At 48.6% G+C, this 27,845-nt stretch overlaps 1 protein-coding gene across 2 annotated transcripts in view; it reads right to left on the reverse strand.

The window, feature by feature from the left end:
• Window positions 1-27,845, reverse strand: part of Dpf3 (double PHD fingers 3) — a 245,550-nt gene that overhangs the window by 74,538 nt on the left and 143,167 nt on the right. For both annotated transcript variants that reach the window (XR_007107004.1, XM_047539004.1), the window contains exons 5-6: window positions 23,805-23,900; window positions 14,168-14,246 (exon numbers count right to left, since the gene is read on the reverse strand). Coding sequence is in view for 1 of the 2 variants with exons in the window: in XM_047539004.1 (XP_047394960.1) it covers window positions 14,168-14,246; window positions 23,805-23,900 (175 nt within the window). In the remaining variant the exon portion in view is untranslated. The remainder of the gene's footprint in view (window positions 1-14,167; window positions 14,247-23,804; window positions 23,901-27,845) is intronic.

Raw genomic sequence — 27,845 nt, forward strand, 5'->3', positions numbered from 1 at the left:
TGATCCATCTATCCACATTAATCTCATACTAATCGTTCTTAAAGCCTACAAAGCCAAACCCAAGCAAAAAGCTCCCTCTTTCTCCTTCCCCGACACTGTAGAGAGCAAGAATTTTTGGAGCAAATCCCTTTTGTTAGAATGGAGATTCTCAAAGTATAGTCCCCAGACCACCACCATCAACAACACCTGGGTACTTGTTACAGAAGCAAATTCTCAGGCTCCACCTCAACCCTGCTGAATCAAAGACTCTGGATGTGGGAATCAGTCATAAATAGTATAAACAATGTGACAAATAGCCAGTGCCCCTTCCGCTCACTGTTTATTAAGCATCTATTATATGCTAGTTACTAAGTAAGAGATTTTACTATGTATAACTATAGTCCAACAAACCAGGTGACCCAGATGACTCTGAGGTGCGCTCAAGTTTGAGAACTACTATGCCGGAAGAGCGAATCTATCTAAGCCTGTCTCCACTGTGTCTACCTGCCCTCCTACTGGGTAGGCTTGGCAGGTGGAGGCAGCTCTGAGACTTGTGAGGAGTCATTTGAAGAATCCAACCCAGACAGCACAGGGAGGTCCTGGAAGCCAGATCCCCTCAAGAAAAGCCCTCTAGAAGGAGTTTCATCTTTTGCCTCCTGCTGATGTAAACTCATTCCTTCACCACTAGATCTTCAATTCAACAAAATGATTATCAAGCACCTAATATGTACCAGGCCTGTGGCAACAGAAGAACAAGGATAAATGAGCCCCAGACCCTCCCCTCAAGGAGCTCACAGTCTAACCGAGCAGATGTGCCTGTAAATAACAGTGGGGGGCAAGTGGTGGGGGCCTTACAGAAGCATCACGGGCCAAGAGCGGAATACAGGGGGAGGAGGGGGCAGCAAGTGGCTTGAGCTGGGGGAGCTGGTTTCTCAGACAGAGAAGGAGCCCCTACACTGTGGTGCACGATATGAGAAAGACTTCACCAGTGGACAAAGGAAATCAGGGCAACCAGGGACCAGCACACATTCAGGCGACCACGCAGGGGCCAGGAGAAGTTCAAGAAAGCCAGAGCAAGGAGGGGTTGGGGTTGGGGTGGGTGTGAGGTGGAGTGACCAGAGAGGTCCCTGGGCAGGGCTTTAATTGACAATGGGAGAGCCAGAGAGGATTTTACCCAGAGGACCAACTTAATCAGATGTACAGTAGTTAGAATCCTGCTTAAGATTGTAAGGCAGAAGATGAATTTGAAGTTAGCAAGAGGCTGTTTGCATCATCCATGGGCGAAACAATAAAGACTTAGTGATGGAGAGGAAGAATGGGAGAGGGGTTAGCAAGAATCGGGTGGAAAGGGGTGCATATAGGAAAGCACGAAGGAACTGAGAAAGACTAACTATGGACTTCCCAGGCGTTCACCATTAGCCCTGCCTCATTTGACACCATGGCCGACTCCTTCTCAGTCCTCCTGGCCTTTCCATCTCTTAAACAGTTTTCTTCCCACCACAGATCCTGCACGCAAGGTCTTCCCTCTGCCTGGCATGTCCTCCATCCTCAATTTGCCTGGGAACATCTAATCATCCTTCAGATCCTAGTTCAAATGTTCTTCCCCAGGAAGTCTTTCCAATCAAAATCAAGACTCTGATTTTTTACCTTCCTCGGACTAATCATGCATCAATGCACGTGTCTCTCCCACCAGCGGCAAGCTTGGCAGGTCCCTGGTGTGTGTGTGCACGAGCTGCATCTCCAGTGACCTGCACAGGGCCTGGCTTGTGACAGGCATCTGATATCAGCTAAGGGAAGCAAGGATGACACCACATTCCCGACTCAGACAACTGGCTAGAAGAATGTAGGAGAAAAGCAAGATTTAAGTAAGGAAGAGAACGAGTTCAGTTGGGTTTATTCTCCAGGAGTTTGGGAAAGAGATGTGGATTTGGGAAATGGCAGGGAAGTTACAGAAAGAGGTGCCCAGAGAGATGTGGCATAGAATAGAACTAAGAAAACATCAATATCTTAAGAGACTGGAGAAAGAAGGGAAGTGGATTTTTAAAAATTTGTTAAGGAAGACTCACATGAGAGAAAGTAACATAAGCCAAGGGAGTAGGATTCTGAGATGGCCACCATGCTGCCATCAGTCACAGCCCCTGGCGACAGTTACTGAGTCTTACCATGGGCCAGGACACGTCCAGGGCGTCTAGGAGACACTCAGGGCAACCCACGTCCCCATCTTAAAGATGAGGAGAGCTGGCGGTCACAGAGGCAATACCACCATACTATCAGATGCCGACGAAGGGCCAAGACGGATGGGGATCGAGGAGAGACCCCTGCATGTGGCAAATAGGAAGCCACCTTGGCAAGAAGAGAAACTAAGACCTCACGGAGGACAAGCCAATTCTGTAAAGGGCTAGAATTTTCCCAGAAATGAGGAAGCAGTGATGAGGCCAAGGACTCCTCCCTCCAGTGTGTCCGTGGGAGGAGACTGAGGCTGGAAGATGGAGGGACCACAGAGTCAGGGCACAACCTGTGCTTTATCGGGGGGACACACAAGCAGGTTCTCAGGTTGGAGGTGAGGCAACTGGAGGAAGGGCAGTTTGAATGACAGGATTAGTCGGGACCGGAGTTAATGGAGCAGATGCCAACCCCCAAACAAACCTAACCCCAAGACCTAGGCTTTCGAATGACTTCATCACAGGAGCAAGAAAGAGAGTCAAGACTTCCAAGATTTATTTTGGTTGAATTGCATCAGGATTAAACTGCTATGTTTTGATGAAAAGAAATGCTTTGGAAATCTTGCTTCCACTGGTGTGGAAAAACTAGAAACGCCAGCACTGTTTCTCCTCCTGTATTGAATCCTATCTTCCTGTCACTTGAATCACTAGGGGCTGTCTTCTCGAGCACGTGACCTGGGCATTGGGACCCGCTTTGCTTCGACGTTCAGATAGGCCTCGCATTGACACCGTCATGATCAGGGGCCCCCACTTTACGATTTTCTCTGCACCCCACAAATCAAGTAGCTGATCCTGGAAATCTACTGGGACTGGGGGTAGAGATCTGGAACTCAGTTACTCCAACTGACAGCACAAGACCCACCAAGGTAAACCCAGGTCCCCGGCGGTTGGTAATGCAGTCCCCTTCTGAGATAACCTTGAAAGGCGGGCTACAGTAGTTAGCCACTCAGTCATTGTTCCAGTTCCCTCCACTGCTCTGGCCCTGCTTCTGGTCAGCCCTACCTTCAGAGAGGCAGGACCTGTAATAGTGGCTTCCTCCGGACGTAGCTGGGTCCCCACCCCCACTCTGCTGCTGACTATGTGTGTGATCTTGGGTGAGTTGCTAACCCTCTCGGTGCCCAGGCGTTCTCTCTGGGCCGATGGTGACAGCACACCCACCTCACGGTGGCAGGAGTGACATGAGGGAATGCATTTAAATCAGGGCTCGTGCTGAGTCGGAGCCACCATCAGCTGTCATCATCACCACTGCCATCAAAGGTCTCAGCAAAGAGAATAAACTCAAAAGGGGGGGAAATCTAGTCATTTCTCCTCTGAAGTCTGGGGTGGAGGATAGCAAGGAAAAGAGGTGTGTGGGGGGGTACATTCTGAAAATAAAGTATTGGAACCATCTGCTATCCTTTTATCATGTCAGCAATCTCACTCTGGAAATATCTGTCATGTGGAATCAGACTGAGCCCCAAGACTGCTGAAGCATGCAGAGAGGGCCGCGCCCCCATCTTCCTATTCCCGCGTCCTTCCCCAGGGCACGGCTCCTTTGCGTCACACACCTCTGAAGCCACGGCCCCTGGGGCCAGTCAGCCCTGCCTGTGCACAGCCTAAGGTCCTTCCTTTCACCTTGGCAAGTGAGCACCTGGATTTCGTGTTCCTGGCACGGTGTGCTTGGAGAACAACGGCTGTGACAATAAGGGACGTCCAGCTTGCCTCCCTCTCTTTCTCCTTCCCCCTGGGGCGGATCCATCTGTCAAGCTGCAGAAATAGCATTTGCCCGCATCCCAATCCAGAGCTGGATTCGCCATGCAGGACCTCCCGGCTGGAGTTACAAATGCCTTCACTGTTGCCCCAGAATATTTACAGCATGTCCCCTGCCCCCCTTAACCTGAGTGCGCTCACTCCTTGTCTGGGGCGGGGGTGGGGAGGAAGAGGAGGAGGGGGGGGCCTCCGGCAGTTCGTGTGAACAAAGCCAGGCTGCAGCAGACAGCAGAATCCTTCCTGCCGGGGAGAAGCGGCCGCCTTCCCCACTGATAACTTAATGACTCTGGCACATTTTCATCAGCCCAACTTGGAGCACGCAGTGGGTATCTGAGCCAGTGGTTTCCCAGAGACTGAAAGCAACAACTGAAAGCTATTAGGAAATGAGTGTCCAAGAGACAAAGCCTGGGCTTGGGGGTCACCTGCCGCATCTCATTCCCGGCTCTGCTCAGTGGCACTTCCGCACAACCCAGAGGGACATCGTCACCCCTTCTCTCTGAAGCTCCACCCTCTAGATCATCTGAGACACTGACCAGCAGCACCCGTCACCCACTGGTGTCTCCGGGCCATCACACCTGCAGACAGTTAGGCAGCCCAACACCCCTACACAGAAGCTCGCCACAGTTCATGAGGCCCGGACCCCATGTCACAGATGAGGAGACAGCGGGAGGGAGTTTGGAACCCAGGTCTGCCAGCCACCATGCCCACCCCACCTCTCCCAGCCTCCCTTTGGCCTGTCCACTCTGGAGCTCGCTCACTCTCGGCTTCTGGTGGAGTTTGGCCAGGAGGAGGCAGCAGCAGGGAAACGGAGGTGAGCGGACAGGAGAAGTGGGGTTCGTGCTGCGCCCGCTCAGCCCTTCCCTGCTTGGGCACTGTGCTGGTGCAGGCGCTGCCCTTGTCCTGGGCCCCGAGAGTCACGTGGGGATGGCCGCTCCCCCTTGGCCTACCTTTACCCTGCTTACCCCTCCATAATCATTCTGTCATCAAGTTCTCTTCCATTCATCCCTCCTGAATGGAACCCTGGGGCCTGCAGAGCTCAACAGCTACCTTCCTGTTAGAAGACTCACACACCCCCAGGCTGGAAATGGGGAAATCCGGGGCTCCCCACACCTTCCCAACACCCCTCCTTCTCTCTGCAGCACTATCTGGGGGGAGGAGGAATGCTTATGACCAGCTCCCTTGACAGGGGAGCCACTCGAAGCGAGAAAAGCTCCTGAACTCTCAGACTCACACTCGAACTGGAACCAAACCCAAGAGAGACTTCAAAAGCCAGCAGCCCAGACTTATGTGCTCAAGGTGGGGTCGTTAATCCCTGAGACCATTTTAAACAGACAGGCTTTTCTCAAGATGGCTCCACAGCGGTTAGAGTGATAAAGGTCACGGATTCAAGGTTGGTCCAGGTCCTGCCGTGCTTAGGCCTGCTCTTTCTGAGTGATGAGAGGCCCCTCTTCGCCAAGTCCAGGGCTCGCAGCAGGTGGGCGTCCCTTCCCCCACTTTAGAGCCTGGACATCAGCTGAGGGGGTGGCCTTTGAGAGACTTGGGTCTGGTCCTGGCTCTGATATTAACCCTTTATGTTCCCATGCCTTTCTGGCCTTGGTTTCCCTATCTGTTAAACGTAGGGGTTAGATCAGATGATCCCTAAGTCCCCTCCATTGCTCTGTTTTTTTCTGGGACTTTGAAGGTCTGTCTGCTTCCTGAGGCCATCATTCCCTCAACTTGATAGAAGACTGATGTAGCTCCTGACACAGAATCTGCCCCAGGGCTGGTGACACCCTTCGCCCCACCCACCGAGCAAGGCCTGCCTCTGCCTTCCTGTGGCATCATTTCTTCTTTCATGTCACTCTTGATGCTTATTTTAGACTCAACCCTTCTGGATAGAAACACAGGGGAGGTGTGGGGTGTGTCGCATCCTGATTTTTAACAGCCACATTCCTCAGGCCTAGCATTGACCTTTGTATTAGAAGTGAGCCCACACCCAGGCTCCACCAGACTCCATTGACCAGTCAAGTCCTGTCTTCACCAGAGAAGGGTATTCCACTTAATTTAGAAGTGTACTATTTGTGAATGTGACTCCCCTTAACAACTCCTCATGAGAAGGATGGAGACATGCAACAAGCCCTTCATTTCAAAATATGATACAACCTGATTCTAGACTCCCAGCAGAGAAATACAGAAGCCCCCAGAACCAAGGCATTGAATACGTTGGTGGGATGATTTCCCATCCTGTTAAGAAGCAGGATAGCAGAACGTTGGCAAACTTGGGGGTCAGACTTCCTGGACCAGCTAGATATGTCATCGTGAGTAAGTGACTTAATCTCCCCAAGCCTCAGTTTTCTTGTCTATAAAATGTAGTTAATGATCTTTTGCACATCATACAGGTATTGTGAGAACTGGATGAACTCATCCTTGCAAAGCGCCTGGAGCACAGCACAAGTTCAGCAAACACGAGCAATTTTTACTAATTCATTTAACTTTATCAGACTCCTTCCCTAGACCCTGACAACCCCAACAGCTAGTGCACAAGACACAACGGGTACTTAGCCAAAGTATTCAATACGTGCCCTTTTTTGATTTGGTATTAAGGAAAATATTAATTGAGAACACTTATGGGGCATGATGACACACTCTTATAATCCCAGTGACTCAGGAGGCTGAGGCAGGAGGATCACAAGTTCAAGGCCAGCCTCAGGAACGTTTATGAACTAAGCAGAGAACTAATTGTTCTTACACACTGTCTCGCTTAGTCCTTTTAGAAACCCTCTGAAGTTCACATTATTGTCCTCACTTGGCAAAGAAACCAGGGCTCAAAGAGATTTTGTGATATGTCTGAGGTCATGGCTAGGAAGTGGTGCGGCAAAGATTCAAATCCCAGGCTCCTGATTCCGGAGACAGCTTCTTGTGACCATCTTCCCTCATAAGGCAGTGTCTTTGACTTAGAAATTCTTTTCTTTCTTGCAAGGAAATTCTTGGAATAATAAATGTAATTGTCAACACTTCTGAGGAAGGTAAACAAAGAAAAGTAAAAACTCAGACTCAGTCACCATAAGGTGTGGCAGTCCCCACATGCTTCCCTCAAGACCTCCATACACCTGCGGGGCTAGCTGGACATCTGACAGGTACACACTGGGATCCGGATGCAGAGCAGACTTTCTTAGTGAGTCCCAGGTCATCTAGGGTGATTCATCGGCCTTACCTGAGGCAGCCCCCTTCCACCTAGTCAGTGTGAGTTCCTTTAAGGAAACAAATGCCCTTTAGCATTTGTCAGTCTTTCCTGCCTGAATGTACTGTCATTTCCATGTCCCATGTCAAAGCTTCATTGCTTCCCTAAAATTACCTCTCCCTTCAGAATACTCTAGTTAAGCCTCTCTTCCTGTCTCAACTACACAAGTCCAAGATGCCAAGAGTCGCTGATGCCACCCATCTCCTCTCTCCTGCACCCTGCGTCCTCTCGTCACCTACCAGAGTCTGTGGGGCCTATTGTTGTTAATAGTGAACAAAAATTTTTTTTAATAGTGAACAAATTTTAAACATCTAAACACGTACCTAGTAGTATACTAATTGCACAAACTGGGTCACAGCCATAAACTATGGCACAGCCACATATGAAATGCTATATAGCCCTAAAAAGGATGTTGTAAAAATGTATTTATTGTTGGGTGTCGAGGTGCAGACCTGTAATCCCAGTGACTCAAGAGGCTGAGGCAGGAAGATCATGAGTTCAAGGTCAGCCTCAACAACCTAAATCTAGCAAGACCTCACCTCAAAAAAAAATTGTATTTATTGACACGCAAAGATATTCCTCATGTATTCTTGAGGGGGAAGGCACTAGGAGGGAATGAATCCTAGAAGTAAATACAGCAAACACAAGGTAAGTTATCTTTGAGGAGTAAGAAAATGGGTAATTTTTATTTTTCCCTTTTTCCAGGGGTGGGTAACCAGGGATTGAACTCAGGGGCACTGAACCACTAAGTTGCATGCCCAGCCCTATTTTGTATTTTACTTAGAGACAGGGTCTCACTGAGTTGTTTAGTGCCTCGTGAAGTTGCTGAGTCTGGCTTTGAACTCGCGACCCTCCTGCCTCAGCCTCCCAAGCCGCTGGGATTACAGGCACATGCCACTGCACCCGGCTTATTTTTCCCTTTTTGTATGTCTGTACACTTTTTTTAAATACATATTATCTTTTTTATACTTCTTATACACATTTTAAAAGTGCTTTTTCTGCAGGAACAAATACTATTTCCACAGGAGAAAAAAATTATTTTTAAAAATAAAAAGAACCTCTGCAAATGTTAACACTTACCCTATTATAGGTCCTACATCTCTTAATAGGAATTATTTGTCACAAAGTTTCCGTTAAGTAACAGCTAGTGAGAGCAAGGCTTCAAATGATTCTCAAGGGCGCAGGCCACAGCCCAGGCTGCGTTTGGTGGCAGGGAAGGGAAAAGCAAGATAGAGCCCTAGAGGGGCGGGGTGGTGGGCAGTGGGTGGCAAGGACCAGGAGGAAGCAGGAGTGTCTGAGGGTGTCAAAGAGGAACCTGGGCCTCTCCCAGTCCTGCCAGGACACGGCAAGCTGTATTCGTGACACCATGGCATTTAAACAGGTAGGTCTCTGCTTTGCCAGAACAGATGCGCTCATTCTCCAGGGATCCGTCCCATGCCACAGGCCCTGCTCCACAAATCAAGTTTCTGGGGCACTGAGCCTTCCCCACACCCCACCCCACCCCATCCAAGGGCCTGCAAGGTAAAGGCAGAGAGGACTGAGTGATGAGCCTGGCTTCCCTTCAGTGATGAGGACGGCGGACCTGAAGGCCACATTATTGGCTTTCCGTCTGCAGTTGGAAGCTCAGAGCACATGAGCCTTAGAGAACGTGGGCCTTTGTGCCCTCCAATTTTTTTTTTTTTTTTTTAACTAAAGCCACAATAACAGTCACTTGATTGTCTCTGCTGCACTCAGGTATAGGTGAAACCAGGGCAGTGTGAAGGAGCAGATCTCCCGGGACGGCAGTGGGTTTGGGCTGTGTCTGCCCCATCCACTGATCCACCCATCCCACAGCTCCCCTGGGCCTGTGACACAGTTTTTGTGATGTCCCAAGATCTGCTCCTGCTCCCTGTTCTGGAGACAGTGTGTCTCCAGAGTTAAGAATCACATGGTTAAACTGCTGCCCGGGAGAGAAGGAGCCCACAGTGCAGAGGAGAGGTGCTGATCAGGGAGTCCTGGGGCTTAAGACGGGAGCCACCTCCTCATCAGCGAATGCACAAGCAGGTGCCACCGACCTTGAGTGGCAGAACCAGGCCTGGATCTGCACTAGCTTGATACCCTTCACCCTCCAGTAAGCCCCCAGGAGGCCAGCTTCCAGGGCAGGAAGGAACACCGGACCCTGCTAGGACCCTGCCCTGCTGGACAAAGCTAAACCCTCACCGCCAGGTTTCTAGAAGAGAGACAACCACGATGCCTAGTCACGTCTCAGGTGACAGGTCACCAGATAGAAATGCAAGTGAGTGGGTGTGAGGGGTAAGAGTGGTGGAGACAAGGATGTCACTGAAACAGAGGTGGGGCTCAGGCAACCCCTCCTGATGTGTGAACCCCCGACAGGTGCAGAGGTGAGTCAGGCTCCTAGGACAACCTCCATCACCTCTGTCTGTCTTTTGTGACTAATCCACCCCAATGCCCCAGTTGGGGGAGTAGAGGGAGTGATTTTAATAGATTTAAATTTAAAAGGCTCAATATCACATAATCTATTCCATTCCACTTCAATTATAATTACTACCTGACTCCAGTTTGTCAACCTGACACCTAGAAGTCATCTGTCAATAGTGGAAAGGCCTTCACCTCATAAATTAGGTACATGGGCTGATCAATTAACTTTTAAAACTCAGTTTTTCCTTCAAGTCTCAGTAGAATTCCAAGGTAGGAAAGCACATTGAACCAGTAGTTTATTCGGTAGATGTTCTGAGGTGTGTCAGTCCTGGAGTTGAAGAAACAGATTCATATCCCAGTGTTAGCATTAACCATCTGTGTGACCTCGGACAAGTCCCGGACCTCTCTGAACCTTCAGCTTCTTCACATAAAGTGAGATATCTGTCTCTGTATCTCAAGATTACAGACAATCTAAGCAAAATGTTAGGCATTGTGCTATACATGCTGTGACACCAATAAACAGGAATTATTATTACAATTTAAAAAAAAAAAAAAACTTGGGGGTGTTGATAAAGCTTCACACGTTGCTTCCACTCTGCCCAGTAAAAATTCAGGCCTTGCTCTGCTCCTCCCTGAAAGACTCAATCTTAAAGACAGAATTTTTTCCATGAACATCACCCCATCTACCCCATCACCACCATCTTTTCTATCATGTTCCATGAACAATCAAAGAAAAGTGGGTCTCTCACCAGGAGTCTGCCTGACGATGCTAACAGAACACTTCAGCACTGGGAGGAACCAGGAAGAGGAAAAGCAAACTCTCGAAATGACTTGAGGAGCCCAAACCCAAGGATTCCTTTTTCACAGGTCTGTCTCCAATTATCAACCCACCTATAAAATGGACTGATGAGACTATTAGGATTTAAAACTATGAAGTAAATTGAAATCAAGTGCTGGACTGCTGAGTTTTATCATTGCTGAAAGAACTAGGGAAGCAAGATCTAAGAGGCCAGGCCAACTAAAAGACTGATGCCAGCCATCAGTCTGGAGATTGATTCTCCATCTGCCTAGAAAATCCTGAAGCATCGAGAACTTCAGGCAAAAAGTAGAGACTGGGCATCCCCAGACCAGGAGCCTTGGAGTTTCATCTAAGGGGACCAGTCAGTCTCCAACACCAGTGGACATAAGACTGCCCGCTAAGGAACACTCAGAAAATGCAGGTGGTGGGACTTCCCCTGTGATTCGGATCAAGAGGTGTGGCACGAGGCCCGGGAGTCTGCATTTCGATTAGCAGCTGGGTCACTTCTGAGCAGGTGGTCCAGGTCCGCACTTCCAACAGTCACCAACACCTTGCCCACAACGTCCTATTCTGTTGCTTTGTTTGTGGGTGATGAACACATCTCCTTTGGCAAGAGACCAAAAGGGAAGAAATAGAACTTTAATCCTCAAGCTTGGAAACTTGCAAGATAACTAATAGAGATGGGTTACTTGCTGGAAAATGAAGTATTCATATACACGCCACAGATTGGGTAAAAAAATAAATTACATTCAGGTGATTTAATATTTCTGAGATGGAATAAATTCAATGGCTGAGTGAAAGGCAAGAAGCAAACTATCTATCACTTGAAGTTAGCAGCTTAGATAATATTTCAACCACCCATCGTGAAAGGGAAGCTTGGACCAACGACACAACAGGATGGCTGGATCCAGGAAGGGTTAAATACAATTGCATCTGAAAAATGGCTTATTACCACTCCACAGAAACTCAGAGAGAGGGGTCAGGGTCCAAGGTGACCTTATATTTTCATAAATAACTCAAAAGATGGAGTGGGAATTATGCAAATCAAACCACAGATGATACAAAAATGGCAGGGATTGCAAATCTGTGAAGAATGAAATTTAACTACTGGGCAATGTCTTTAAATTTGCCGTGATTGAATCTTGTATATTGAAGTCACATGTTATTGTATCTGTTTATTGAGACTCAATAGGGCCAAATGTAGAGTGATTTATGGAAGGAGAGATAATCACTTGCATAAATAGAGAAGTGCACACACCTGGAGAGACCCTGGTACCGGCCAGGATGGGCACTAACAGGGAAGTGGCTGAGATGGTGCACAGGACAACCAGAATGTTCTCTGCCCACGCGAGTTGGGCCAGGAGCTGGTGTGTAAAACCAACAAGGAAATGTGTCTGTGACTCTTGGAGTCACTTGGTCTGGATGCTACTTCCAATGGGGGTGCCGTGCTTAAATGTAGACCCAGATGGAAATTCAGAGTAGGACGGCCCAGAGAGTGTGGGTGGAAGCTTAGGTCAACCGAGACCACAAGGGAGGGAAGTAAGGAAACGCTGACTGTGCCTATCTGTTGGGTGAAGGTGCACAGAAGACAAAGGGACCTGTAGGAGAGAACAATTTCAACTCTTATTAGGGAGAAACGATCATTCAAAGCACAGCTGGAATCATGAAAAAAGGGCAGCTTATGGTAACTCCATCCCTGGGGATGTTCTAGAAAGGCGACCAGACACCTCTCTACTTAGGATGCATTAGAGATTATTAAAAGCATTCCTTGCCCAGTTCAGGGGTGGGGGGTGAGCCTCCTGACCTCTCCAAAGGTCATTTCTATCCCAAAGGATCACATGTCTGAAGGGCACCGGATAAAAATAAAGTCTATTAATCACTAAGCTGCCACACAACGTCCTAGGAGAGTCAGAATAGAGAAGGGCAATCTACAGTGGACCTCGCTCCACTGAGGGAGGAAGAGGGAGGCTGCGCATGTCCAGGCAGAGCCCAGAAAGCTCTGCAGGATAAGCAGGAGGGACAGACCCTGTAGAAAAGGGGACCGGAACACAGTCAGTGGCACTAAGAGCCCCTGAACAAAGCCAGGCTCTTTGGAGGCGAGGTTTGACACTAGTACTTTGTGCAGAAAGAGAAGGCTTGGGGGAGGTAATCAGCAAGGAGGCAGATGTCAGAAGAGGGGACAGGGAGGTGAGTGAAGCAAGAGAAAGGGCGCACGAGGGTGTGGCCGGGAATATGTGGGACTGTTATTGCCTGGGATTCCACCAAACGCTATAGAGGGCGAGTTAAAAGCTAATCCCAGGATCTATGAGAGCAGAAAATCACATAATGAAAATAAAGCCTTTAAAGAGGAATAGAGTGGCAAGGCCCCGGTTCTGCAGCAGCTGTTGGCATTCTTGATGGATGGGCTGCGCCAGCCAGACACAGCTGGAAAGCCTGCTCCGTGGGGGGCCTGGGGACCCCGCCCAGTCCCCCTCCCAGCCCTCGGCCCAGAACCAGTCTCCCCAGAGCAACAATACGTGGTTGGACCCAAACCGATTCCCATCCAGGAAGCAAGACCCAGGCCAAATCAGGCACCTGCTGGATTGCCCAGCATTGGTCCCATGCCCTGCTTCTTCCTCATCCTGGATGCAATTGCCTTGGGGTGGGGATGTTACCTGCAGGAGGCGGCTCAGGAATTTCATCTGCACGGTGTATTAAACAGCCAAATGGGGGTCATAGAGTTTGAGTTCTTCTAGCAAAATGTTCTCCAAACAGCTGTCACCCCACCAGGCACAGAGTAACTTTTTGAAATCAAAAGAAGCCAGTGATAAGGGAGGAAATGGCCCTACCCCCGGGGTCCCCTCTACCCTGGCTCACCCTCTGCCTTCAGGGAGACTGCAGCCCCCGGCAAGATAAATGGAGCACCCAGAGGGAGCCCCATGCCAAGTCCTGCCCCAGCTGCTTCCCTGCCATCACAGAAGCCCCTTCTCCCCATGGCAGGGCTCTGGGAAATCAGAGGAGCCGGCAGGAAGGGAAGATCTTCAGGGGTGTCGGCTGCAGGGCTGCCTTGCCAGGGAACGAACAGATGGTGCCTGATACGGTGAGAAGGCAACTGGGGCAGCTTTTCAACCACTGCCCCCCGCTCCAGAAAGTGAGGAAGACAAAGCTGCTGTCTGCTGCTGACCACTGTCGCTCCTCAAGCCAAAGGTCTCTCGAGGAGCACGGTGACCAGGGCTCCCTGCCACTCCTCTCCCCAACCCCGTCCCAGCTCTGGCTGCAGACCCTAACCCAGGGGCCAGGCAGTCACTGGTCCAGAAGATGTTTCCGAAGCAGCAAGAAAGGCTGGAGATGGATGGAGGGGCGTTTATTAAAGGAAGTCATAGAAGATTCAGAGGCCGCCCTCCCTAGGACAAGGAAGAGAGAAAGGAAGTTAAAGAGAAACCAGTGAAAAGCCACAGAGCCCTTTTTGGGAGTGGAGGGGGTTGAGTTATGCTTTGGTTTGTAACTCTCTGAAATGGAGAAAGAAAGAGAGGATGAACCTTACAAGAGATGGAGAGAGTGGAGAGAGCGGGAGGAAGGCCGCCAAGAAGGCACTGCCAGGGGGAAGCAGGGCACCGGGCCGCAGGCCTCCCCGACGGGTTTCCCTGAGCACAGACACCCCAGCTGCGGCGGCAGCAGGAGGGGAGACCATGGCGGAGGTGCAGGCGGCCAAGCAGGGTGCAGGCCCAGGAGCGGTGGGCGGCAGCCAAGGGAGCAGAGGGCCGCGTGGGCTGGGGCAGGGGCGGAGGAGCCCATACTTACTGTCGCAGACGTAAGGCTTGTCGTGGTCTTCCTGAGAGGCAGCGTCGTGCCTCCTCCTGCCACCCGCAGAGCCGCGAGCCTGGGGAGACATGGTACGGATGCTTGTTATTGTGATGGTCACGTCACACGGCTCCGGGCCTGTGCCCCAGGCCCTGTGTGCCTCCCCGGCACCTCCTCCACACGTCATCTTCGTCACGGCCCCAGTGCCAATGCCAACCTGGCTCTACAGGTGAGGAAACTGAGACCCAGAGAGGCTAGGGAACTTGCCCGAATCACTCGGCCCCCCATCTGGGACATCTCCTGAAGTCCCAGCAACTCCAAGAAGGAGGGAGCATCAGCATCCCCGTTTTACAGATTAAGGAACTTAGGCAATGGAGAGGCTCAGTAACCAGCCCAAGGTCACAAAAAACAGAGCCGGGACACAAACTCCGGACAGTCTGAGGGAAAAGCCCAGGCCTACCAAATTCCCACCCGCTACTGGCTATCCCACCTGCTATCCCATGGGGGCCTCCCTCACTGACACCGTGGGAAGATGCCAATCCCGATCCCTGCACTCATCAGCTGCCTGGCGTACTGGGAGCGAATCCTGGTGGGACAGGAAGTGCAACTGCAGTTGTCGCTCCACTTCCCACTCCTCAAGTGTCCCAAGAGAAGCCAGGCCTAGCGTCAGGCCCAGGGCACAAGCCCAGGCACAGGGGAGCTCCTGCCCCTTGATGCTTGACCTTGAGTTGGGGCGGCTTGGGCTAAGGCCTCCCTGGGTGGTCTGCCTGAGGCCTCCAGCCAGCGACTAAAACCTCGACCCTCACAGTCTCCTGAAATCGCCCTGCTGTGTGCATCTCCCAGGAAGGGACAGACAGCATGATAAGGGCAGGGGAATGACTCTACCTTCAGGAGAAAACCAGCCAAGAGGTCACTAGCAGCTCGCAGTCCAGGACAGTGGCTACAAGAATGCAGCGAGTTTATTTTTAAACCTCTGTAAGTCCCACACTGGTCACGTGGATAGCACCCTACCTCCTCCAGGTCATTCTTTGGTAATGAGTAGCAGTAAACTCCCAGCCAAGGAAAAGGCCGGCTGAGGTCTTTGGGGACAGAGAGGAAGGGGCAGCAGATGAGAAATAAGACAAGGCAGCAGCCTGGGGGGCAGGGGAAATGCAGCAGTCTCACGGCCTGGCCTGAAAAATGGCCCTGGGGACTCAGGGCGGGTGGCAAGGCCTGGACCCGGGCCTCAGCCCTCACACACTCACAAAACACACCCGCTTCACGATCAACCCCACCTGCTGGGCTACAGCCTCTGCCACCTCCTGGACTAGTCTCTCTCCAAAACAAACTCCACCTCCCTCCCTCCAGTCTCCTCTCCGCTCCCCGCCCCCACCCCTCCCAGGCTGACAGCCAGCAGCCCTCCTCCCCTCGCCCTCATTACTCAGAGTTGACCCCAAGAGGGAGCTGCGAGGTGCTGGCAGTCGCCCCAGGGCACTGACAGGCACCCGTGCCCAGGATGCCAAGGGTGGTCGCCCTCCCTGCCTGCACCCCCACATGCCACCTCGGTGAAGCCAGGGACAGCTTGACGTGTACAGCCCACAGCCCTGTCACAGCCGCCGCTGAGCAGGTGAAGGCAAGTCAAGCGGAATGCCAAGAAGAGCGGCTGGGGAAGGGGCTCCCCGGGGAGAAATACCTCCCGGGAAGAGGAGACAGAGAACGGGGAGCGCCAGGGCTTCTAGGGGAGCTGTGGGCTTGCATTCCCCGTGGGCTGACTCCCTGGGCCTCGGTGTTCTTAGCTGCAAGATGGGGATCCTGGTCGTCGGGCACTCGAGGGACGTGTGAGATATTCGGAGGAGCAGCACTCACAGTCCTCTGGAAGATCTCAGGCTTGGCAACTTGGAATCTACCTGTCCTGCTCAAACGTCGCCTCCTCTAAGAAGCCCTCCCTGACCCCCTTCCGTGTCTCCATCCTGATCATGCTTTGTCACGGCACTCGCGCTGGCTGGCATATAATACACACACGCATTGCTTTACTTGTTGACTTTCTGTCTGTCCCGCATGAGGTGGAGATCAGTCTATCTGGACCACCACTAGTCCCAGAACCAGGCACAGAGCCCTTCAACATTTGCCAAAAAAAAATGCCTCGATCAATCTGGCGAGTCAATTATTTTTGGTCTCCATTCTCTGTGTCCACATGCTACTGATTCTTCCTTCAAAGATCATCGCGGGCTTCACAATGCCTTTCCATTCCATACCCTGACCCAGGCACTCATCAACTGAACCCTGAACTGCTCAAAGAACCCGCCAGCTGGGCTGTTCAGCCCAGTCCCTCCTGCATGATTACCAAACCATGTAGACAAAAGGGAGAAGGGACAGGAGCCCATGGTCATTCATTCACTCGCACATTTTTTCATTGCCATCTATGACCCACTTACACATCCGAGAGCAGCCTAGTACAGATCCCATCGGTTTACCCCAACTCGACTATATCCACGTTTTTATTTTCATTGGTCCCTGTCATGGCCAGTCTCTCCTCTACCTGGCCACATCCAATGTTTTAGCCCTGCTAACATCCCATTCTTCAAAAAATTTTCCTCTTGCCACATTACAAAGTAAAGAGCATCACTTTATAAAGTCAGGTGGGCATAGGTTTGAACACCAGCTGTATTAACCAAAATATTAACAGCTGTATTAACAAAATACCTGAGGCAGTCTGCTTTATAAAGAAAAGAAGTTAATTTTGGTTCATGGTTCTGAAGGAGCAAGGTCTAGGAGCCTCATCTGGCAATGGTCTTCTTGCTTGTAGGCTTGAGGTAGCACAGAGCATCATATGGCAAGCAACAAGGAGCACATGTACGTGTCACTCAAGGGAGCGCCACCCTTATCAAATGACCTTATCTAATTCTAATCACCTCCCAAAGGTTCCACCCTCTAAATACCATAGTCATATCAAGTTTTTTACCCTCTTAGTACCTCACAATTGGGATGGAATTCCAACACATAAAGCCTTGGAGGACACTCAAACTGTAGTACCACTCATGTGACTTACACTAGTTACTTCTCAAAGCTCTGGCTTCCTCATCTGTATACCAGGCACATCAATACCTCTAGAGCAAGTTGTTGGGAGGGTTAGGGCTAAGGGGTGTGAAACCACAGGGGCAGTGCTAAGTCCATAAGAAGTGCTTGAAAAATTATTTTCTCCTCCTTACCTACATTGATCTGTCTCCTCTGGACTTCCCCCCCAACCTTTGATACCAGGAATTGAACCCAGGGGCACTTAACCACTGAGCCACATCCCCAGTTCTTATTTTAAATGTTTTTCTCTTTTGAGACAAGGTCTCACTAAGTTGCTTAGGGTCTCACTAAGTTGCTGAGGCTGTCTTTGAACTGGGGATCCTCCTGCCTCAGCCTCCTGAGTCACAGGGATCCTCTGGACTCTGGTTGCTTCTCCTTAGCACACTATCAGGAACCTGCTGTGTTCCAATTGCATCCTAAATTTTAGCATCTTCTCCCCAATCTGATTCTGAGGTCCTTGAGGGCAGAGATGGCACTTTGTACTTTCTTATGAATCACGAACACTTGGCATTATGCTAGGTTCACAGCATGCAAAGCTCTCTCCTGTGTATTAGTTCAGTTAATTCTTAAAATAACCTTTTGAATTAGCCCAGTAGTAGTATTGCTCCTATTTATCATTTGATGAAGCAGGCTCTGAGAGGGTTCATGACCTGCCCACAGTCACCAGACCAGTAAAAGAAGCAGGACCTAGGTTTCCAGACTCTGCTATGAAATCTTTAAAATGCATTCTCCAAAAGAAACCTGTCCATACTCTCCGAGAGCTGCCCACCCCATTCCACTCCTCCCCACCTCACCTCCCATTCACTTACAGGTGGGCCATGGCAGCCATGATTGTACCATATGGCCCTGACCCACAGGCCATGGTTGATTGGCTGATTCAGGATTAGTCACATGATTACTGGGCCAATCAGAGTCCAGCTCCATGCTGAGCCAATCAGAGTCTACCTCCTCCAAGGGACTTGGAATTGGGAAATAGTGACAGCAGTTAGTACAGGCCACTTAACTATGGGGACCCATATATCCAGGAGCTAAGGGCACAGAAGAGGAAAGTCAACGAAGAATGACTTTCCTGGGTCTGGGATTGTGGCTCAGTGGTAGAGCATTTACCTAGCACGTGTGAGGCACTGGGTTTGATCCTCACCACCACATAAAAATAAATAAATAAAAAGTAAAGGTATCGTGTTCACCTACAACTAATATATATATATTTAAAAGAAAAGAATGAAGGAGGGAGACAAAAAAGCCAGACGAGACCTGGGATCTTTTCTCCTCCCCAGTTCTCAGTCCCTGCCTCTTTCCTGTCCTTCCTGTGGTTTGGATCTTCAAAGACTCCTCAAATTTGGGGCAATGGCCCAGCAACTTTTCAAATCCTCCCCATTTTCGCTTAAGCCATCCAGTTTCCTGCAACTAAAAGACCCTTAACTAGGACAGACAGTCCAAGCCAAGGGCTAGTTCTTCTATAACAGTTGTTCTCAAATAGTGGTCCAGGGATCATTGTCAAAACTATTTTCATAATAATACTAAAACACTATTTGCCTTTTCCCCTCTCATTTTCTCAAAAATGTATAATGGAGTTTCTCAGAGGCTGTAGGATGTGTGATGATGCTTTTTTTAAGTTTTTTTTTTTTTTTTTTAAGTTTTGTTTTCATTTCTAATACAGCAAGTCATTAGTGAAATAAGTCTCACTGGTTATAACCAGAACAATACCTTCTGGGGGACTGTCAGTCATTTTTAAGAGTGTAATGAATTGCTTAGACCAAAAAAATTCAGAAGCATTACCCAAAACCTTTGCTACTGAAAGTGTGGTCTTGGATCAGCAGCACCAACAGCACCCAGGGTCCTATGTACAAGGTAGGAGCTCAGCCCACACCTTCCAGACCTGATGCATCAGAATCTGTACTTTACCAAGATCTTTGGGTGCATCATATGCACACTCAAGTTTGAGAAGCACCAGACTGCACCACAGTGCATCAAAAAATACTGATCAGTGGATAGATTCATTGCTAATACTCAAATGGATGAATTACAATAATTTCATGAACTTTAACAAGCTTTGATTTCTCCAGGCTAAAATCATAAACATAATTATTCATTGTTGGATTTGAACTGCCCTCACCCTTCAGGGAATATACGTTATCAGAACTCCCAGAGTTAATCCCCTTGCTTGTACCCTCCCTCCTAGTACCTAACCTTTATTAAGCACCCAAAATTGGTGTGCTATTATTACCATTTTATTGAAGAAGGAACTGAGACCCAGAGTACTTTTAAAAATTGGTCACGGTCACAGAATTTATCTAATTTACCCAAGGAATAGTAGGTGGTGGAGCAGGGGTTTGAATTCATGGGTTTGAAGTTCAAATAAGGCAGAACCCATCTTGTAATCTCTACCTCAGCTTTGACCTCCTCCATGTGTACACGGAGCACCTGAACGTCTTCTCAACCCGTGACCCTAATTCAGTCCATCTAGGGCAGAGGTTGGGCTTCTACCTTCCTAACAAGCTCCAGGGTAATACCAAGATCACAGTTGAGGACCACACATGGAGGAGCCAGGCCTAGACTACCCACAGAAATGGGAGTAGTTATTGGTCAGTAGCCAGCAGCAGCTGGAGTAGGCCCCTTCAAAGGATGGGCAGCTTAACTGATACTGTAGGTGAAACACAAAAAGACCCACCCACACCTTTCTGGGTCCTTCCATGGCTCCCATTATGAGAGATATGTGCACAAGGTCATTGTACAACATGGAGCCAGTAGCTGCTAATTGGTCACCATTGACTGGACCCCAAGCTAGTCTTAGCCCATGGAGTCCCCTCACTATTTCTATGACTATGACTAAGAATATGACTATTCTTTCTGTTTTCCATCACTCAGTCATTCATTCAGCAAGCTGGGTACTGGCTACATGCTGAGCATTGGACCAGGCAAACTCCGTGGAAAACACACAGACCTGTATTTGAATCCTGGATTCTTCCTGACAAGGTTGAGTGAACCTGACCAAGTTATTTAATCCTTCCGGGAGCAAAAATACCAACTTAAAGGAATGAAAGAAAAAGTTCTGATCAATAGAAATATAACATGAACCACACTTGTCCTTTCAAATTTTCCAGTAGCTACATTTAAAATAAGATGGAATGGTTGCTGGGGTATAGCTCAGTGGTACAGTGCATGCTTAGCATGCTCAAAGCCCCGGATTCAATCCCTGGCACTCAAAAAAATTTTTAAATGAGGCAAAAAAAAATTTTATAAAGGTGCATTTAATTTTACTAATATATTTTACTTAGCCCAGTCTATCCAAAATATTATAATTTCAAAAATTAATCAATATAAAAATTGACAATGAGGCGTTCGGCACTCCCATCTTCATCCTAAGCCTTTGAAAGTTGGGGCGTATTTCACATTCACAGCACTTCTCAACTTAGACCAGCCACACTGCAAGGGCTCAGTAGCCATGTGTGACCAGCAGCCGCTGCAGGGGACAGTCAGAAATAGAGAATACAGCATAGAGTACCTGGCACAAAGCCATCACTCTGCGCAGTAGCTCTTATTGTAAAGAGCCCACCACGTTGCCTGGTTAGAGTAAGCACGTTGGAATTACAAATGTCTGTGGCTGTTCTGTTGCTATTGATGGTCTCACAGCGCAGACCCCCAATTCCTAGTCACTGCCTGGGAGTCCCATCTTCGGATTTATATTGGGAGTGTTAAGAGGACCAATTTCTACAGTCTACTCTAGTAAGTTTGGTTCAGGGGACAGGAAGCAGGTCAGGAGGTACACAGGCCTTAATGTTCACAGGAAGTTCAAGCTCCAAAGCCTTCTTCCACGATGGAATTAGACACCCATTATTTTGTAGACAACCCCACCGCACCCACCAAAGGAAGTAATGAGTCTAGGCAAGTCCATCCCTGGCCACAAAAATCACTAGGGAAAACTTGTTAAGGAAATTCATAAACAAGGGATCAGACTGAAAACACGTAAGTTTGTTGACCAATTTGAATACTACTAAAAGCAGAAGCACTAGACAACCTGTGCCCCTAGGGCAACGCAATAAAAGTACATCTCAGCCGGAGGCGGTGGCGCACACCTGTAATCCCAGCGGCTGGGGGCACTGAGGCAGGAGGACTGTGAGTTCAAAGTCAACCTCAGCAAAAGCAAGGCACTAAGCAACTCAGGGAACCCTGTCTCTAAATAAAATAGAAAATAGGGCTGGGGATGTGGCTCAGTGGTTGAGTGCCCCTGAGTTCAATCCCCTGTATCCAAAAAAAAAAAAAAAAAAACAACAAAATAAATATTTATAGATACATAAACACATAAACACACACACACACACACACACACACACACGCACACAAATATCCTGAATCTATTCAAGTCTCTAATCAAACAGCAGTGGTATCCTTTATCCACAGGGAATATGTTCCGAGACTCCCCATGGATGCCTGAAACCCTAGATAGTACCCAATCCTATAATTTAATGCCTTTTCCATCTTAACTAAGCACTTATCATGCACTGCAGCCACAACTTTTACAGTTTGAGGTGCGACAGCAAAGCTAGCAGGAATTTCTTTTTTCTTCTTCACAATGTCACAGATAAAAGATTCTTTCTTACTGTTGATCTTAGCAACCTCAGCATCTGATCGTTTTTCTCTCTTTAAGTCAAGAACTTTCACCTGTTCACTTGAGGGGAATACTTAGGGCTTCTCTTTGGCAAATCCAAATTGCCAGCATCGCTACCTTTGCACTGTGGGGCCACTGGGTAAAATAAGAGCTACTTGAACACAGGGCTACAAAACGGGCACAGTCTATCTGGTAACCTAGACAACTGCAATGTGACGATCGGGTGGGTGGCATATATAGTGTGGATACGCTGGATAAAGGTATCCACTTTCCTTTCCAGGCATGCACTTTCCAGGCATGACAGATCTGGACGACACAAGATGGCACCACCCTACTCAGAATGGGGCACAATCTTAAATGTAGGAACCAGATCTTTCTGGAATTTCCATTTAATATTTTCAAATCAGGGTCGACCACAGGAAACTAGAACAATGGAAACCAAAACCATAGAAAGAGAAGACAACTATACTAGTTTCCAGTAAATACAATGGCTAGAGGAGGACATAAAAGCACCACTACTCCACCAAATCGTGAATGTGAGAAATTCTACAAGCCCAGCCAAGTTTTCAACAGATCAATGGGGGTTTAAAAAAAAACATGTTTGTGGTAGGTTGTCATGAGAAAGAGGTATGTGTGGAATAAAGGAGACGTAGACTTCAAATCGACCAACCATAACTGGACATTTTTTGAGAAATTAAGGGGAAATGAACAGAACCTGGACAGTTATTAGAATGATGGTCATTTTTACTGAGTACAAATCCTATTAGAGTTACACACTAATGTCTACGATTGGCTCCCTCACCCTTATCCTGGAGGAAATATCAAACAAACACATAAACCAAGGAAAAGTAGGAAAAAAGAATAGATGAGACAAAACAGTTAAAGCACTGGCAACTGACGAAGCTGGTGACAGCTATATAAGGTGCACCATCAGACAGCTGGCCTGCCCTCCCTGACAGGTCCCTGCTCCCGTCAGCAGGTCCAAGCCCCTGAGGCCACAGTGGGCAGTGCTGAACCACATGAGAACTCGCTTATAATACGCTTCAAGGCCCTATCCCAGAACCACTAAATCAGAATTTCTGACCACAGGTCCTGGAAATCTATATCTCATAAGCTCTCTCAGGGATACTGCTGTTCACTAAAGCATGGGGCCGTGAGAGTAGGGAGACTTGCTATAATTATTAGGGGACCCAAACCCATGGGGCAAGCTTCTTATGGGGTGCGCAGTGCACGGGTTCCTGCCTGGAGCCTGTAGGAGCCAGACCTTCAGGTCTAAGAGAAGAAATCCTCCAGTAGGGAGCCTCAGTTTACTCCTGAAGGGCCCTCTCCATCTCATTACTATCCAATGCCCTTGCAGGCTGCAGAAAGCCCCTCTGGACTTGTACATGAGGCCTCTGGAGAACCAACCTGATGCTTGGAAGCACGGCCCTGGCTTGGCTCTCTCCCCATCAGGGGCCAATGCCTTGTTTTCATTCCTTGTCCCAGGGTTTCCCTCTGCCCAGCCCCAGCTCTGGCCCCTTCCTTGCCCCATCCCATGACTCCAAAGCTCAGGCCAGACCCATTTGGGGACCATCAGCTGCATCCCTCCTTCTTCCCCTTCCTACTCCTGGTTTGGGGAAGCACACCCCAAAGCTTGTGTCCTGACTCTGTCATTCTGGGACGACCCTGGGAAACTTTCGACCTTTATTCACGAATGAGTGATGAGCCCCAAAGACACACTCTCCTCATCCTCCTCCCTCCCCCTCCCCCCAGAGCACTTCCTGCCTCCTGTCCTCCCTCTTGCCAGCTTGGAACTCCTCCAGGCTCTGACGGGATCCGAGCCCCTCTGGAGTGTTCCTCTCTGAGTACTCTCTAAGCCAGTCCACGGGTGTGACATCCATCTCGCTGCACTGGGACCTGGAATCAGCCCAGGGATCGATTATTGGCTTGACCTCAGTCCCACACTCTTTCCTCCCTGGTGACATCCCCACTTACCCGTCCTCTGGTCCTGTTCTTTCGCTTGGGAATATCCTCTTCTAAATCCTCTTCTTCATTCCCTTCTTCTACATTCTCATCATTTTCCAAAACCCTCTGGAATGATAAGAAAATCAGTAGAAGACTTGAGAAACTAAATGCAAAGGAGAAAATCATCTGAAGGCGTTCCCTTTTTTTTCTTTTGTTTTGATTTTTAGGTTTCTGTTGTTGTTGTTGTTGTTGTTGTTGTTGTTGTTGTTCTAACAAAATGAAGATGCTGTTCCCCCTGCTTGGGAAGTGGAGCCCCTGAAACGCTGCCCCAGAGTTCAACACTCCCCAAGCCCAAGCCCCTTCCAGAACACTGAGCTTCCCCACTCTTTGTGCCCAAGAAGAGTTTTCTAACAAGAGAATACTCTGACAGTGTTATGGTTTGGATGTGAGGTGTCCCCCAAAAGCTCAAGTGTAAGACAATGCAAGGAGGTTTGGAGGAGAAATGACTGGGCTGTGAGAGCCTTAACCAATCACTGAATTAATCCCCTGATGGGATTAACTGAGTGGTAACTGAAGGTGAGTAGGATGTGGCTGGAGGAGGTGGGTACCTGGGGGTGGGCCTTTGGTATAGATTTTGTATCTGGGCAGTGGAGTCTCTCTCTCTCTCTCTCTCTCTGCCTCCTGATCATCACGTGAGCTGCTTCCCTCCACCACACTCTTCCACCATGATATTCTGCCTCACCTGAAGGCCCAGAGAATGGGCTGTCCTCTGAACTGAGACCCTGAAACTGTGAGTCCCCAAATAAACTTTTCCTCCTCTACAATTGTTCTGGTCAAATCTTTTCGTTATAGCAGTGAAAAGGCTTATTAAAACAGGCTGGAAAGATTTTCTATGGGGGCCAAGTCATTTTATCAAAACTTACTTTCTTTAATGTCATACTTCCTTTTGTTCCCAAAAAGGGTCACCTCAGAAACATGAAAATGTGTTTCTCCTTTCCCTGTCATTCTTGTTTGAAGAAAACAAGTAACTTCCTGTTCATCTGACCAGAATGTAACATTAATGTGCTGCTCATAATAATCCTTTTTTTTTTTTAAGAAAAATACATTTTCATGACAGTTCATGACTTTTAATAAAACTTAAAGATCATGAATTCAAATTCTCTCTCTTCTATACCCCTGTGAGTCACATAGAATCCAGTTTCCATTTTACAGGTGAATTAAAACTGAGGCTGAAAACAATTTTGATGGTTCAAGATCACACACGGAGGGCATGAGAATAAGGTCAGGTTCATAAGTTCAACTTCTCACTGGTTTCTCAGACCTTGGAACTGAGAACTCCAAGGTTCACCACAGCATACTCTTCATGGAGGGAGCTGAGCTGTTCATTCCCTTAGAAGAAGGGAGGCAAGAGGTGGAATATGTTCCCCCAGATGAAAGGGAAGGATAAAAGATCATGGCAGGAGACCTATGCCTTCACCATGGGAGTAGGAAAAGAGGGAACAGGCTTGGAGCTCACTGAACTCCTTGTCAGGGCCCTGTGAATTCCTTATGGGCTCACTGTGTGACTCAGTTCCCCCAGTTATAAAACAGAAATCAATTCAATCTACAAACATGTATCTAGTGCTGACTACATGGCAGCTGCTGCACGGAGGAAAGCTACATCATGGCTGGAGTCTTGGCCCCAAATCGGCTTCACAGTCTAGAGAAGAAAGGACAGATTTAAACAATACGCATAACCACATAACTCCAGCTGTCATAAAGGCAAGTTCAGGGTGCACAGGAGGGCATTAGAAGGGAATGTTACCTAATTCGAGGGGTGGGGGAGGCTTCCTGAGGACAAAGGGAGATGAGAGATGGAGAGTGAGCAAAGACTTGCCTTGGGAATGGAGACAGAGAAGAGGCAGGAAGCGAGGGAAGAGGTACTAAGCAGGGAGGTCAACATGAACAAAGTCCCTGAGGCAGGAAGAGGACCCTGGCTTGGCCAAGTAGCAGGAAGAGGCTGGCGTGACCAAAGTTTGGTGGTTCCAGGAGAGAGGTGGCTAAGATAAAGCCAGAAGAGTGGGCAGGATACACATTATACAGGATGACACCACAATCCTTGGAGAGATGGTACAAAAATAAAATAAAATAAAAACCAACTACAGAAAGTCTTAGAAAGTAGCACACACCACACGGACACCTGATGTGACCATCACTGTTCAAGTGGCCTCCTAGACAACACTACTGACCTGTCCTCCAAACAGGAAGCCCAGGAGTGGGTTACTAGTGATCTTCTGCTCCTGCCTTCCTGTCAGAGTGCTCTGCTGCAATCATAGCAGCCAGGATACCCCCGTCACGTAATCCTGCCAAAGAGCTCCAAATGGTTCTAGTGAATTCTTCTCCAATTTCCCTACTAGTGTTATTTACCCACTAGCTGACAGTACTTTTAGATCTCTGGGTCAGCCTCCACCATCTAATAGAAACAGCCGAGTCTACTGGACATGACCTCTGGCCCATAGCTGGGAAATGTTGGCTCAGGTCTGGAGCAGGCCCCTGGGCTTCCTGACCTGCAGGTGGGACCACTAGTGAAATCCAAGCAAAACAATGGCAAATGCTCTGCAGCCTTCAGTGAAAAAATGTAGTATAAATAGACAGTAGAGCGATTGCGACTACCGTTGCTGATCACACAGCTGTCTTGCAAACCTTCTGAGTTTTGAAGTCATTTAATCATGGTAAGTTCCAAGTGTCTGGAATTTAAAGGTCATTGCCTATGGCATCTCAGTATAGTTCTGACTCCCCTGTCATTTTTCATGATAAGGGTATTTATTGTCCACAATATGGACTCTGGGTTGGAAGGTGAAAGATGGGTGAAGGCAGCTGAGCTGGTCCCTAGAGAGTCACACAGCCTCACTGTCCAAGAGGTGAACTGACTTCTCCTCTCCTAAGGCTCTGTCCCTCATCTCCCCTCCAGCTCCCTTGTGACTCTGGAAGCTCCAGTCTATGCCCCAGGCCTACATGATGCCCCCACGTGTCTGCATTTTTCTGAATGTGGCCCTGACGCCAGAAGTGCGACTCGGAACTCAGAAGGAGCCAACACATCCTAAAGAACAAAGCTCATTTCAGGCCTCAGGAAGCAGAGGGGGAGTCCTGTCTGAGAAGTGAAGGACAGGGGTGGTCCAACTGTAGAATCAGCTGATCCCCCGTAACATACTGGCAGTCCCTGTCCAAGGACATCGTCTGCAAAATAAACACATTTTAAAATAACTTTTCTCTCTGTTACTCTAAACAGTCTTTACAGTGATGATAACAGTGGTTTGTGGTTATGTTATAAAAAAAGAGAGAGAGGGGGAAAAAATTCCTTTCAAAGATTCCATTATCTCTGGCCAGGAATACGACAAAATCTAACCAATGTCACTCTGTTGGCCCCACATCCAGTCTCCTCTCCATGCAGAACCAGAGGGATCGTTATCAAATAAAAATCCACTGCCCTGATTAAAATCCTCCAATTGGCTTCCTTTTTTATTTTACGTGAAACCAAAAGCCACTTCCACGTCCCATGAGGCTGAGGTCTGGCTCCTGGCCACCTGTCCAACTCCACCCTGGGCTCTTCTGTCCCTGGCACCATGCTACGGCCACATGGGCCTTCTGTCTGTTCCAGCAACACAAGCTCTGACCTACCTCAGGGCCTTCAGCACACTGTTCCTCTTCCCAGAAAGCTCGTTAACTGAGGTTAAACCCCTTGTCTCCCTTAGGACACTACCTAGAATCAGCCCTTCTCTTCTCCTGAATCTTCGTCTTGTGCATTCTTCTCACAGCACTTATCCAAAAACATGACACTGTATTTGTTTTACTTGTTTTCTGTCTGTATGTCACACCAGACTAGGAGTGGAGGGGAGAGGTCTCCCCTGGTCGCTATCTGCAGGACCTAACCCAGCTCCTCCTCAGAGGAAGCCTTCATGCTACTTTGGTCAAATGAATGAAATTGAAAGAAAAACTATAGCCCATTTACTACCTACGGATTTTAGTAATGTGAAGCCAAGAAAAACATGTGAATTCATTTGGCTTAGGGTGCTCCTTCAGCTTCTAGCACAG

The sequence above is a fragment of the Sciurus carolinensis genome, chromosome 2 (assembly GCF_902686445.1).
Source record: "Sciurus carolinensis chromosome 2, mSciCar1.2, whole genome shotgun sequence".
In the NCBI taxonomy this organism is placed as follows: Eukaryota; Metazoa; Chordata; class Mammalia; order Rodentia; family Sciuridae; genus Sciurus; species Sciurus carolinensis.